At 40.3% G+C, this 14,449-nt stretch overlaps 1 protein-coding gene across 1 annotated transcript; it reads left to right on the top strand.

Moving 5' to 3' along the window:
* Positions 1 to 607: 607 nt before the first annotated feature.
* LOC135508848 (dnaJ homolog subfamily B member 4-like) lies at positions 608 to 9,638 on the top strand. Its single transcript, XM_064929057.1, has 3 exons — positions 608 to 1,141; positions 6,471 to 7,066; positions 9,171 to 9,638. The coding sequence occupies exons 1-3, from the start codon at positions 931 to 933 to the stop codon at positions 9,402 to 9,404; spliced, it is 1,041 nt and encodes a 346-aa protein (XP_064785129.1). The 5' UTR covers positions 608 to 930; the 3' UTR covers positions 9,405 to 9,638.
* Positions 9,639 to 14,449: the final 4,811 nt, after the last annotated feature.

Genomic DNA, 14,449 nt, shown 5'->3' with positions numbered 1-14,449 from the left:
GTCAGAGGTCTATAAGCCTGGAAGTAGGCCATTGGGTCAGAGGTTAGTGTCTGTCTCATTAGGTACAGGTCAGAGGTTATAAGCTTGGACAGGCTTCTAACATGCTTCTACACCTGCATTGCTTGCTGTTTGGAGGTTAAGGCTGGGTTTCTGTACAGCACTTTGATATATCAGCTGATGTCAGAAGGGCTTGATAAATACATTTGATTTGACGTGAGGCCAGTGCTCTGGATTTGGATCCTCTTAACACCATAGCTGATGACTTGAATGGAAAGACACCAAACAGACTATTTCTCCATTTAAATTCAATCGACTCCCTGTCTTGTCCTCCTCTAACCAAACCACAGCCCGTCATTATAAGGCTTATAATAACCTGCTAAGCCTGTTACAATGTTCTTTTCAAATCCATATAGGTGGGTGTTTAAACAGAAATATAGGCATAAAAAAACGGAATCTTTGCACCTCAACAGATGAATCCAAAAAAAAGAGTCGAATCTGTGAAATGGCGTGCTACAGCAGCGTTTAAGTTCTAGAAAGAGCCCCTGGATTCCAGCGAGCAGAGAAAGCATACCGGTGGGGTCGGGCGCAAGAGGAGGGAGCCACGGCTGTTTAAAGTGTGTCTATATCGGGATGTGGATAAATATCACGGGGTCCACAGCTCTGAGTAATCACTCTAAACGTAGCTGGGCTACTTAATCTATCTGTAGCTGTTCACTGTTCAACTGCCTGACTGTGTGTCAGTGTCTGGCTGGCACTGACATTATTGTTGAGAGTTGCAGAGAGAGCAGCGGTTAAGTTTTCCACTTGCCGCCATATCAGAGGGGTCTCTGTCCCCTGGATATATTTTCATAGCGGATTGACTGACAGGCAGCGTCCGTCAAACACCAGCGGGTTCTCTTCTCTCCAGCGCAGGGCCGCTTCGGGGAAAATATGGGGAAAGATTATTATAAAATCCTGGGGATAGTGAAAGGAGCGGCCGACGAGGATATCAAAAAGGCGTACAGAAAACAGGCTCTGAAATGGCACCCGGACAAAAACAAGGCGGCCAACGCCGAGGAGAAATTTAAGGAGATCGCCGAGGCATATGAAGTCCTCAGTGATCCGAAGAAAAGGGAGATATATGATCAGTATGGAGAGGAAGGTAGGATAATATGACATCCCACATTTCATTATTGTCTTCTTCTGGTTGTCATTTCACCCACCCCGTCATTGAGCGCACACATCAAAAGGTGCGTGGAATATTATTGGCCATTATCCAATACAGACCGACATTTTAACCACACTGGTTAGAGAAGGCAACAGCATTTCACTCTCATTTAATTTATTCGTAACATTTATTATAATAAACCAATATGCTGCTATTTCACTTCTTGTCGGGGTAGCGTATCAGTCTGCCCATAATATGCAGACATTGCTCTTGGTTGGTCAGAAATATATAACAGTAATTATTTCCAAATATATTGTCAGATTGTATTATTATTACTGTCAATTACAGTTGAACATGTCAGTATAGAGCTGTTTTGCAGACCAAGGCATTAAAACCATTTCAATAGCCGATGGGAAAACAGCGGATTTGCCATGGAAGGAGGGATCCACTGACCTGGAGACGTTCAGCTATAATGCCGTGTGCTTATAAATGTATTCTTCTGTGTATTGCCTATGTACAGTACATACCTGGATCAAATACTATGTACAGTACATACCTGGATCAAATACTATGTACAGTACATACCTGAATCAAATACTATGTACAGTACATACCTGGATCAAATACTATGTACAGTACATACCTGGATCAAATACTATGTAGAGTATATACCTGGATCAAATACTATGTACAGTATATACCTGGATCAAATACTATGTACAGTACATACCTGGATCAAATACTATGTACAGTACATACCTGGATCAAATACTATGTACAGTACATACCTGGATCAAATACTATGTACAGTACATACCTGGATCAAATACTATGTACAGTATATACCTGGATCAAATACTATGTACAGTACATACCTGGATCAAATACTATGTACAGTACATACCTGGATCAAATACTATGTACAGTGTATACCTGGATCAAATACTATGTACAGTACATACCTGGATCAAATACTATGTACAGTACATACCTGGATCAAATACTATGTACAGTATATACCTGGATCAAATACTATGTACAGTACATACCTGGATCAAAGACTATGTACAGTATATACCTGGATCAAAGACTATGTACAGTACATACCTGGATAAAATACTATGTACAGTACATACCTGGATCAAATACTATGTACAGTACATACCTGGATCAAATACTATGTACAGTACATACCTGATCAAATACTATGTACAGTACATACCTGGATCAAATACTATGTACAGTATATACCTGGATCAAAGACTATGTACAGTACATACCTGGATCAAATACTATGTACAGTATATAGACCTGGATCAAATACTATGTACATGGCATACCTGGATTCCAAATATTAACAAGTACATACCTGGTCAAATATTGTACAGTACATACCATTGGATCCCAATGACTATGTACAGTACATACCTTGATCAAATTGACTATGTACAGTATATACCATTGGTCCCATTGACTAGGACTATACCATTGGTCCTTGATCAAATACTTGGTGTACAGTACATACCTGGATCAAATACTATGTACAGTGTATACCTGGTCAAATACCATTGTACAGTACATACCTGGATCAAATACTATGTACAGTACATACCTTGGTCCCATACTATGTAAGATATACCATTGGTCAAATACTAGTACAGTACCATTGGTCCCATTGACTAGGACATACCATTGGATCAAAGACTAGGACTATACATTGGTCCCATTGAATCAAAGACTATACCATTGGTCCATTGACTGGATCAAATACTATTGGTACCATTGACTAGGACTATACCATTGGTCCCATTGACTATGTACTATACCATTGGTCCCATTGACTAGGACATATCATTGGTCCCATTGACTAAGACTATTCCATTGTACATACCTGGATAAAATACTATGTACAGTACATACCTGGTCAAATACTATGTACATACATTGGTCCCATTGATCAAATACTATTGGTCCCATTGACTGGATCAAATACTATGGTCCCATTGACTAGGACTATACCATTGGATCAAATATTGACTAGGACCATACCATTGGATCAAATACTATGACTATACAGTACATACCTAGGACAAATACTATGTCCCATTGACTACATACCATTAGTCAAATACTAGGTACTATTCATACCTGGTCAAATTGACTAGGACTATACCATTGGTCCCATTGACTATGTACAGTACATATTGGTCCCATACTATGTACAGTACATTGGATCAAATACTATTACAGTATATTCCTGATTGGTCCCATTGACAGTACATACCATTGGTCAAATACTATGTACAGTATATACCTTGGATCCCATTGACTATGACCTGGATCAAATACTTGGTCCATGGCAAACTATACCATTGGTTCCATTAACTAAGACTATACCATTGGTCCCATTGACTAGGACTATACCATTGGTCCCATTGACTAGGACTATACTATTGGTCCCATTGACTAGGACTATACCATTGGTCCCATTGACTAGGACTATACCATTGGTCCCATTGACTAGGACTATACCATTGGTCCCATTGACTAGGACTATACCATTGGTCCCATTGACTAGGACTATACCATTGGTGCCATTGACTAGGACCATACCATTGGTCCCATTGACTAGGACTCTACCATTGGTCATTGGTCCCATTGACTAGGACTATTCGATTGGTCCCATTGACTAGGACCATACCATTGGTCCCATTAACTAAGACTATACCATTGGTCCCATTGACTAGGACTATACTGTTGGTCCCATTGACTAGGACTATTCCATTGGTCCCATTGACTAGGACTATACCATTGGTCCCATTGACTAGGGCTATACCATTGGTCCCATTGACTAGGACTATTCGATTGGTCCCATTGACTAGGACTATACCATTGGTCACATTGACTAGGTCTATACTATTGGTCCCATTGCCTAGGACTATACCATTGGTCCCATTGACTAGGACTATACCATTGGTCCCATTGACTAGGACTATTCGATTGATCCCATTGACTAGGACTATACCATTGGTTCCATTGACTAGGACTATACCATTGGTCCCATTGACTAGGACTATACCATTGGTCCCATTGACTAGGACTATACTATTGGTCCCATTGACTAGGACTATACCATTGGTCCCATTGACTAGGACTATTCGATTGGTCCCATTGACTAGGACTATACCATTGGTCCCATTGACTAGGACTATTCGATTGGTCCCATTGACTAGGACCATACCATTGGTCCCATTAACTAAGACTATACCATTGGTCCCATTGACTAGGACTATACCACTGGTCCCATTGACTAGGACTATACCATTGGTCCCATTGACTAGGACTATACCATTGGTCCCATTAACTAGGACTATACCACTGGTCCCATTAACTAGGACTATACCATTGGTCCCATTGACTAGGACTATACCATTGGTCCCATTAACTAGGACTATACCACTGGTCCCATTGACTAGGACTATACAATTGGTCCCATTGACGAGGACTATACCATTGGTCCCATTGAGTAGGACTATACCATTGGTCCCATTGACTAGGACTATTCCATTGGTCCCATTGACTAGGACTATACCATTGGTCCCATTGACTAGGACCATACCATTGATCCCATTGACTAGGACTATACCATTGGTCCAGTTGATTAGGACTATACTATTGGTCCCATTGACTAGGACCATACCATTGGTCCCATTGACTAGAACTATACCATTGGTCCCATTGACTAGGACTATACCACTGGTCCCATTGACTAGGACTATACCATTGGTCCCATTGACTAGGACTATACCACTGGTCCCATTGACTAGGACTATACCATTGGTCCCATTGACTAGGACTATACCATTGGTCCCATTGACGAGGACTATACCATTGGTCCCATTGACTAGGACTATACTATTGGTCCCATTAACTAGGACTATACCACTGGTCCCATTGACTAGGACCATACCATTGGTCCCATTGACTAGGACTATACCATTGGTCCCATTGACTAGGACTATACCATTGGTCCCATTAACTAGGACCATACTATTGGTCCCATTGACTAGGACTATACCATTGGTCCCATTGACTAGGACTATTCGATTGGTCCCATTGACTAGGACCATACCATTGGTCCCATTGACTAGGACTATTCGATTGGTCCCATTGACTAGGACTATACCATTGGTCCCATTGACTAGGACTATTCGATTGGTCCCATTGACTAGGACCATACCATTGGTCCCATTGACTAGGACTATACCATTGGTCCCATTGACTAGGACCATACCATTGGTCCCATTGACTAGGACTATTCGATTGGTCCCATTGACTAGGACTATACCATTGGTCCCATTGACTAGGACTATACCATTGGTCCCATTGACTAGGACTATACCATTGGTCCCATTGACTAGGACCATACCATTGGTCCCATTGACTAGGACTATACTATTGGTCCCATTGACTAGGACTATACCATTGGTCCCATTGACTAGGACTATACTATTGGTCCCATTGACTAGGACTAGACCATTGGTCCCATTGACTAGGACTATACTATTGGTCCCATTGACTAGGACCATACCATTGGTCCCATTGACTAGGACTATACCATTGGTCCCATTGTAGGCAGCCAGGCAAACTCAAGTGAAGCGTTGGTGTCAAAGTTGTTGATGTAGCCTATTTATGTTCGTGACCCAGGTCTAGTAGCCTATAGTGCAGCAAATTATTAGCATTATCTGAATGGTTCCTGACTCCAGTGTCACTCAGGTCTCAAAAGAGCCTATCAATACATAGCAGCATTATGTGTGAGTACATACAAAAATTATCTATCAATACTTAGATAGCATTATCTATTGTTATCTGTATTATCTATAAATGCATAGGTTATCATCATGCTCTATCCATACATATTAGCATTATCTATTGTTATCGGCATTGTCTATCAATACACAGGTTATCATTATGAATTTATACATATTAGCATTATATATTGATACACAAGTCATCAGCATTATCCATCGATACATAAATTAGAAGCATTATCTATCAATGCATATCAGCATTATCTATCAATACATTAATTATCTGTGTTATCTATCAATGCATATCAGCATTATCTATCAATACATGTAGGTTATCTGCATGATCTAACAACACAAAGGTTATCATCATTAGCTATCTATACGTAGGTTATCAGCATTATCCAAATTATGTCATTGTTTCCCAGCTGCTGTCACTCAGGTCTCAGTTCATAATATGTTAAATGCAATGCATTATCTGAATGGTTGTTGACTCCAGTGTCATTTCCTGTCAGGTCTCAAAGGAGGTCCCAGTAGTGGTCCAGATGACCAGGGCAGCAACTTCACCTCCTACACATTCCACGGAGACCCCCATGCCACCTTCGCCACCTTCTTCGGCGGTGCCAACCCTTTTGAGATGTTCTTCGGACGCAAGGCTAACGGGCGCGGTCCGGGTGGAGACGACGAGGACATGGACGTGGACGGCAACGACCCGTTCGGCTCCTTCACCTCGTTTAACCTCAATGGGTTCCCTCGGGACCGCCACGTGGGGCTGGGCGGGCAGCAGAGGAGGAAGCAAGACCCTGCCGTCCATCACGAGCTGCGGGTATCGCTGGAGGAGGTGTTTCATGGTTGCACCAAGAGGATGAAGATCAGCAGGAAGAGGATGAACCCTGACGGACGGACCATGAGGACGGAGGATAAGATTCTCACCATAGAGATTAAGAGAGGGTGGAAGGAGGGGACCAAGATCACGTTCCCCAGAGAAGGAGACGAGTCGCCCAATACCATCCCTGCTGATATCGTGTTCGTCATCAAGGACAAGCCCCACATGCACTTCAGAAGGGAGGGGTCGAACATTGTGTACCCGGTGAAAGTCAGTCTACGACAGGTGAGATGTGTTTTTGCTTGGCGGATCGTGGTGGGTCGCCTATTCAAAGTAATAGTAAGGGGAAACACTGCCAATAGAAAGTGGTTCAATGTGGAATAACATATTGATTTGGCTGGTTTCGATGCTGTACAACTGTATTTACAGTACCAGTCAAAAGTTTGGACACACCTACTCATTCCAGAGTTATTCTTTATTTGTTTTACTATTTTCTACATTGTAGAATAATAGTGAAGTCATCAAAACTATGAAATAGCACATATTGAATCATGTAGTGCTCAGCGTATGTGGGAACTCCTTCAAGAAAATAATTATATGTGAAGCTGGTTGAGAGAATGCCAAGAGTGTGCAAAGCTGTCATCAAGGCAAAGGGTGGCTAATTGGAAGAATTGTGAGTATAAAATATAGTAGATTTGTTTAACAGTTTTTGGTTACTACATGATGTAACCAAAAAATGTGTTATTTCATAGTTTTGCTGTCTTCACTATTATTCTACAATGTATATGAAGGTGAAAATATATATATATATATATAACGGTTAAATGCAAAATATAAAACATTTGCAAATAAGAATTTCTTCTTAACTGACTTGCCTAGTTAAATAAAGGTTACATACATTTTTTGTTAAAGAAAGGATTGTGTCGAGGCACAGATCTGGTGAAGGGCACCAAAACATTTCTGCAGCATTGAAGGTCCCCAAGAACACAGTGGCCTCCATCATTCTTAAATGGAAGAAGTTTGGAACCACCAAGACTCTTCCTAGAGCTTGCCACCCGGACAAACTGAGCAATTAGGGGAGAAGGGCCTTGGTCAGGGAGGTGACCAAGAACCTGATGGTCACTCTGACAGGTGCTCCAGAGTTCCTCTGTGGAGATGAGAGAACCTTCCAGAAGGACAACCATCTCTGCAGCACTCCACCAATCAGGCCTTTATGGTAGAGTGGCCAGATGGAAGCCTCTCCTCAGTAAACGGCACATGACAACCTGCTTGGAGTTTTCCAAAAGGCACCTAAAGGACTCTCAGGCTGTGAGAAACAAGATTATCTGATCTGATGAAAAAAAAAGTTTGAACTCTTTGGCCTGAATACCAAGCGTCATGTCTGGAAGAAACCTGGCACCATCCCTATGGTGAAGCATGGTAGTGGCAGCATCATGCTCTGGGGATGTAATTCAGTGGCAGGAACTGGGAGACTAGTCAGGATCGAGGGAAAGATCCTTAAAGAAAACCTGCTCCAGAGGGCTCAGGACCTCAGACTGTGGCGAAGGTTCACCTTCCAACATGACAACAACTCTAAGCACACAGTCAAACTCGACTGACTTGTATTGTCACACGAAGAAGACATGAGGCTGTAATCGCTGCCAAAGGTGCTTCAACAAAGTACTAAGTAAAGGGTCTGAATAGTTATGTAAATGTGATATTTTTATTGTTTTATAAATTTGCTAAAATTTCGAAACATCCGTCTTTGCTTTGTCATTATGGGGTTTTGTGTATAGATTCTCTCTCTCTCAGTCTCCTTGTCTCCTCTCTCTTTCCTCCTCTTTCCTCCTCTCTCTCGTCTTCTTCTCTCTTTCTCTCTCTCTCTCTGTCTCTCTCTCTCCTCCTCTCTCTGTCTCCTCTCCTCTCTCTCTCCTCCTCTCTCTGTCTCCTCTCCCCCTCTCTCTCTCTCTCTCTCTCTCTCTCTCTCTCTCCTCTTCTCTTGTTATTCATGTAATGAAAATAGCTTGATGTTAAATCGCAGCCTTGTTTATCAGTAATGGAGCATAGTTTCTGCTTGAAGAAAAAGTCCTATTTTAGCAAAGCACCAAACCAGAAGAGCACATGTTCAATCTGTCAAGGAAATCTAACCACAAATCTGGAGGCTATAACAGACCAATAATAGCTATAATATCTAGTTACAGTATCTTGTGGTTTGTGTGTGTGTGTGTGTGTGTGTGTGTGTGTGTGTGTGTATGTGTGTGTGTGTGTGTGTGTGTGTGTGTGTGTGTGTGTGTGTGTGTGTGTGTGTGTTGAGTGTGTGTGTGTGTGTGTGTGTCTGAGTCTCTGTCTGTGTGTTGTCCACTCTGCCAACATGTCATTAACTATGTGCCCTCTCCTTTACCTCTTCTAGTCGTTGTGTGGTTGCTCGGTGACGGTGTCTACGATAGATGGGAAGACGTGTAACATGAAGATCACGGATGTGATAAAACCAGGCATGAGACAGACTGTAGCAGGACAGGGCCTCCCCTTACCCAAGAACCCCGAGCAGAGAGGTGACCTGGTGGTGGAGTTTGACGTGAACTTTCCTGAGAGTCTCCCCAGCAACGCCAAGGATGTCCTGAAGAGGCATTTACCTGCTTCCTAGGAGAACAGACACACAGAGACACGGAGAGAAAGAGAGACAGACACACAGAGAGACAGAGACACACAGCAACAGAGACTCACAGAGAGACAGACACACATAGAGAGACAAAGACACCCAGCGATAGAGACACACAGAGAGACAGACACACAGAGAGAGACAGAGACACGCAGCGACAGAGTCACACAGAGAGACAGAGACACACAGCGATAGAGATACACAGAGCGACAGAGAGAGAGAGACGACAGTCACAGACAGACAGACAGACACACAGAGAGAGACAGAGACACGCAGTGACAGACACAGAGAGACAGAGACACACAGCGATAGAGATACAGAGGGGTCACAGAGAGACAGAAGAGAGAGAGACAGACACACACAGACAGACACATACCTGGTGGATAGAAAGTGATGACATCAGGATGCCACCTCTCTCTCTCCTCATCTTCTTCTTCTTCTCTCTCTCTCTCTCCTCTCTCTTTCAACCTCCTCTGTCTCCTCTTTCTCTCTCCCAACCTACTCTCTCTCTACTCTCTCTCTCTCTCCTCTCTCTCATCCTCTTCTCTCTCTCTCTCTCTCCTCTCTCTTTCAACCTCCTCTGTCTCCTCTTTCTCTCTCCTAACCTACTCTCTCTCTACCCTCTCTCTCTCTCTCCTCTCTCTCATCCTCCTCGCTCTCTCCTCTCTCTTTCAACCTCCTCTCTCTCCTCTTTCTCTCTTTCAACCTCTTCTCTCTCTCATCCTTATGTCTCTCTCCTCTCTTTCAACCTCCTCACTCTCCTCTTTCTCTCTCTCAACCTCCTCTATCTATCTATCTATCTATCTATCTATCTATCTATCTATCTATCTCTCTCTCTCTCATTCAACCTTCTCTCTCTCCTCTTTCTCTCTCAACCTCCTCTCTCTCCCTCTCTCCTCTCTCCCTCTCTCTCTCTCATTCTCCTCTCTCTCTCATCCTCCTCTCTCTCTCTCCTCTCTCTCCTCCTCTCTCTCTTCTCTCTCTCTCATCCTCCTCTCTCAGCACACATGAGGACAATGATGACTGTTCACAGATCGAGGCCCTTTCTAAAGAATGTGCAATTAATATTTTTTATCTGTTTGGTGTTTTGTCTAAATACCGTGCATGCTGCAAAGTTGATATACGTGGAAGTAAATGTGTTAATATTTGACAGTAAACATTTGATTATTTGGGTCCTTCCCACATTCACCTCATGTTCCTTTCTGTTATGTCTCATTTGATTTGGTTGCGTCCCAAATGGAACCCCATTCTGTTCATAGTGCACTATATTGGGAATAGGGCCCCATAGAACTCTGGTCTAAAGTAGTGCACTATATAGGGAATAGGGCCCCATAGAACTCTGGTCTAAAGTAGTGCACTATATAGGGAATAGGGCCCCATAGAACTCTGGTCTAAAGTAGTGCACAATATAGGGAATATGGCCCCATCAGACTGGTCTAAAATAGTGCACTATTTTGGGAATAGGGTTCTATAGGGCTCTGGTCTAAAGTAGTGCACTATATAGGGACTAGGGCCCCATAGGACTCTGGTCTAAAGTAGTGCACTATGTAGGGAATAGGGTTCCATAGGGCTCTGGTCTAAAGTAGTGCACTATATATAGGGAATAGGGTTCCCGATTGGGACTAGACATAGTGTGTGCCACGGAATGTAACATTGATTATATACTGTAACATTGATTATATACTGTATAATGTAACACAAGACAAGGATGTAGAGATCTGAGGACCGATGGGGTTTGTTCACTAAGTAAATGATGTGTTTTATACTGGCCCCATTGTTCCGGGGGAGATTCACATTAAATGTCCTGCGCCATTAATACAGCTGTATAGTTCAAACAAAGTACTGTACATATTTTCATAATAAACATTTGTAACTCTGAAAGGCATACAGTACTTTACAAATAAAACATTTGGAAATCTCGTTTACACCTCGGAAAGAGCCACAATCATTTCAACACAAAACTCCGATGATATTTATCTTCAGGTTCTGTAACTACACTGTCTGAAGTATAATGTAGTGTCAACACAGCCCAGTACAGATTATGAGGAAATACATACAGCCTGTGTCTGTCTGTATGTGTGTGTATGTGTCTGTCTGTCTGTGTGTGTGTGTGTCTGTCTGTATGTGTGTGTCTGTATGTATGTCTGTGTGTATGTCTGTCTGTGTGTATGTCTGTATGTCTGTCTGTCCGTGGGTGTGTGTATGTCTGTCTGTGTGTGTGTCTGTCTGTGTGTCTGTCTGTGTGTGTGTGTACGTCTGTCTGTGTGTGCGTGTGTGTGACTGTCTGTCTGTGTATGTGTGTATGTATGTCTGTGTGTGTGTATGTCTGTCTGTCTGTCTGTGTGTGTCTGTCCATGTGTGTGTACGTCTGTGTCTGTCTGTCTGTCTGTCTGTCTGTGTGTGTGTACGTCTGTCTGTGTGTGTCTGTCCATGTGTGTGTACGTCTGTCTGTGTCTGTCTGTCTGCCTGCGTGTGTGTGTGTCCAGCTGCAGTAACCAACGACTGGTTGTCTGTTCCTAACACATCAACAGTGTAACTAACACATAAACATTACAGTGTAACTAACACATAAACATTTCAGTGTCACTAACACATAAACATTACAGTGTCACTAACACATAAACATTGTAACTAACACATAAACATTGTAACTAACACATAAACATTGTAACTAACACATCAACATTGTAACTAACACATAAACATTGTAACTAACACATAAACATTACAGTGTAACTAACACATAAACATTGTAACTAACACATCAACATTGTAACTAACACATCAACATTGTAACTAACACATCAACATTGTAACTAACACATCAACATTGTAACTAACACATAAACATTGTAACTAACACATAAACATTGTAACTAACACATCAACATTGTAACTAACACATAAACATTGTAACTAACACATCAACATTGTAACTAACACATAAACATTGTAACTAACACATCAACATTGTAACTAACACATAAACATTGTAACTAACACATCAACATTGTAACTAACACATAAACATTGTAACTAACACATAATGTAACTAACACATCAACATTGTATTGTAACTAACACATCAACATTGTAACTAACACATCAACATTGTAACTAACACATAAACATTGTAACTAACACATCAACATTGTAACTAACACATCAACATTGTAACTAACACATCAACATTGTAACTAACACATCAACATTGTAACTAACACATCAACATTGTAACTAACACATCAACATTGTAACTAACACATCAACATTGTAACTAACACATCAACATTGTAACTAACACATCAACATTGTAACTAACACATAAACATTGTAACTAACACATCAACATTGTAACTAACACATCAACATTGTAACTAACACATAAACATCAACATGTAACTAACACATCAACATTGTAACTAACACATCAACATTGTAACTAACACATAAACATCAACATTGTAACTAACACATCAACATTGTAACTAACACATCAACATTGTAACTAACACATCAACATTGTAACTAACACATCAACATTGTAACTAACACATCAACATTGTAACTAACACATCAACATTGTAACTAACACATCAACATTGTAACTAACACATTAACATTGTAACTAACACATCATTGTACATTGTAACTAACACATCAACATTGTAACTAACACATCAACATTGTAACTAACACATCAACATTGTAACTAACACATCAACATTGTAACTAACACATCAACATTGTAACTAACACATCAACATTGTAACTAACACATCAACATTGTAACTAACACATCAACATTGTAACTAACACATCAACATTGTAACTAACACATCAACATTGTAACTAACACATCAACATTGTAACTAACACATAAACATTGTAACTAACACATCAACATTGTAACTAACACATCAACATTGTAACTAACACATCAACATTGTAACTAACACATCAACATTGTAACTAACACATCAACATTGTAACTAACACATCAACATTGTAACTAACACATAAACATTGTAACTAACACATCAACATTGTAACTAACACATAAACATTACAGTGTAACTAACACATAAACATTGTAACTAACACATAAACATTGTAACTAACACATCAACATTGTAACTAACACACTAACACATCAACATTGTAACTAACACATAAACAGTGTAACTAACACATCAACATTGTAACTAACACATCAACATTGTAACTAACACATAAACATTGTAACTAACACATAAACATTGTAACTAACACATAAACATTGTAACTAACACATAAACAGTGTAACTAACACATAAACAGTGTAACTAACACATAAACATTGTAACTAACACATAAACATTGTAACTAACACATAAACAGTGTAACTAACACATAAACATTGTAACTAACACATAAACAGTGTAACTAACACATAAACATTGTAACTAACACATCAACATTGTAACTAACACATAAACATTGTAACTAACACATCAACATTGTAACTAACACATCAACATTGTAACTAACACATAAACAGTGTAACTAACACATCAACATTGTAACTAACACATCAACATTGTAACTAACACATAAACATTGTAACTAACACATAAACATTGTAACTAACACATCAACATTGTAACTAACACATCAACATTGTAACTAACACATCAACATTGTAACTAACACATCAACATTGTAACTAACACATCAACATTGTAACTAACACATCAACATTGTAACTAACACATAAACATTGTAACTAACACATAAACATTGTAACTAACACATCAACATTGTAACTAACACATCAACATTGTAACTAACACATCAACATTGTAACTAACACATCAACATTGTAACTAACACATCAACATTGTAACTAACACATCAACATTGTAACTAACACATCAACATTGTAACTAACACATAAACATTGTAACTAACACATCAACATTGTAACTAACACATCAACATTGTAACTAACACATCAACATTGTAACTAACACATCAACATTGTAACTAAC

This window comes from Oncorhynchus masou, chromosome 3 (genome assembly GCF_036934945.1).
Source record: "Oncorhynchus masou masou isolate Uvic2021 chromosome 3, UVic_Omas_1.1, whole genome shotgun sequence".
In the NCBI taxonomy this organism is placed as follows: domain Eukaryota; kingdom Metazoa; phylum Chordata; class Actinopteri; order Salmoniformes; family Salmonidae; genus Oncorhynchus; species Oncorhynchus masou.
The sequence above is the reverse complement of the archived record's forward strand: the minus strand, read 5'-3'. Positions and strand labels throughout refer to the sequence as shown.

Coding starts and splice junctions, on each gene's coding strand:
- LOC135508848 (XM_064929057.1), top strand. CDS start 931: ATGGGGAAAGATTATTATAAAATCCTGGGGATAGTGAAAGGAGCGGCC. Junction 1,142..6,470: donor TGATCAGTATGGAGAGGAAG/GTAGGATAATAT, acceptor ATTTCCTGTCAG/GTCTCAAAGGAGGTCCCAGT. Junction 7,067..9,170: donor TGAAAGTCAGTCTACGACAG/GTGAGATGTGTT, acceptor TACCTCTTCTAG/TCGTTGTGTGGTTGCTCGGT.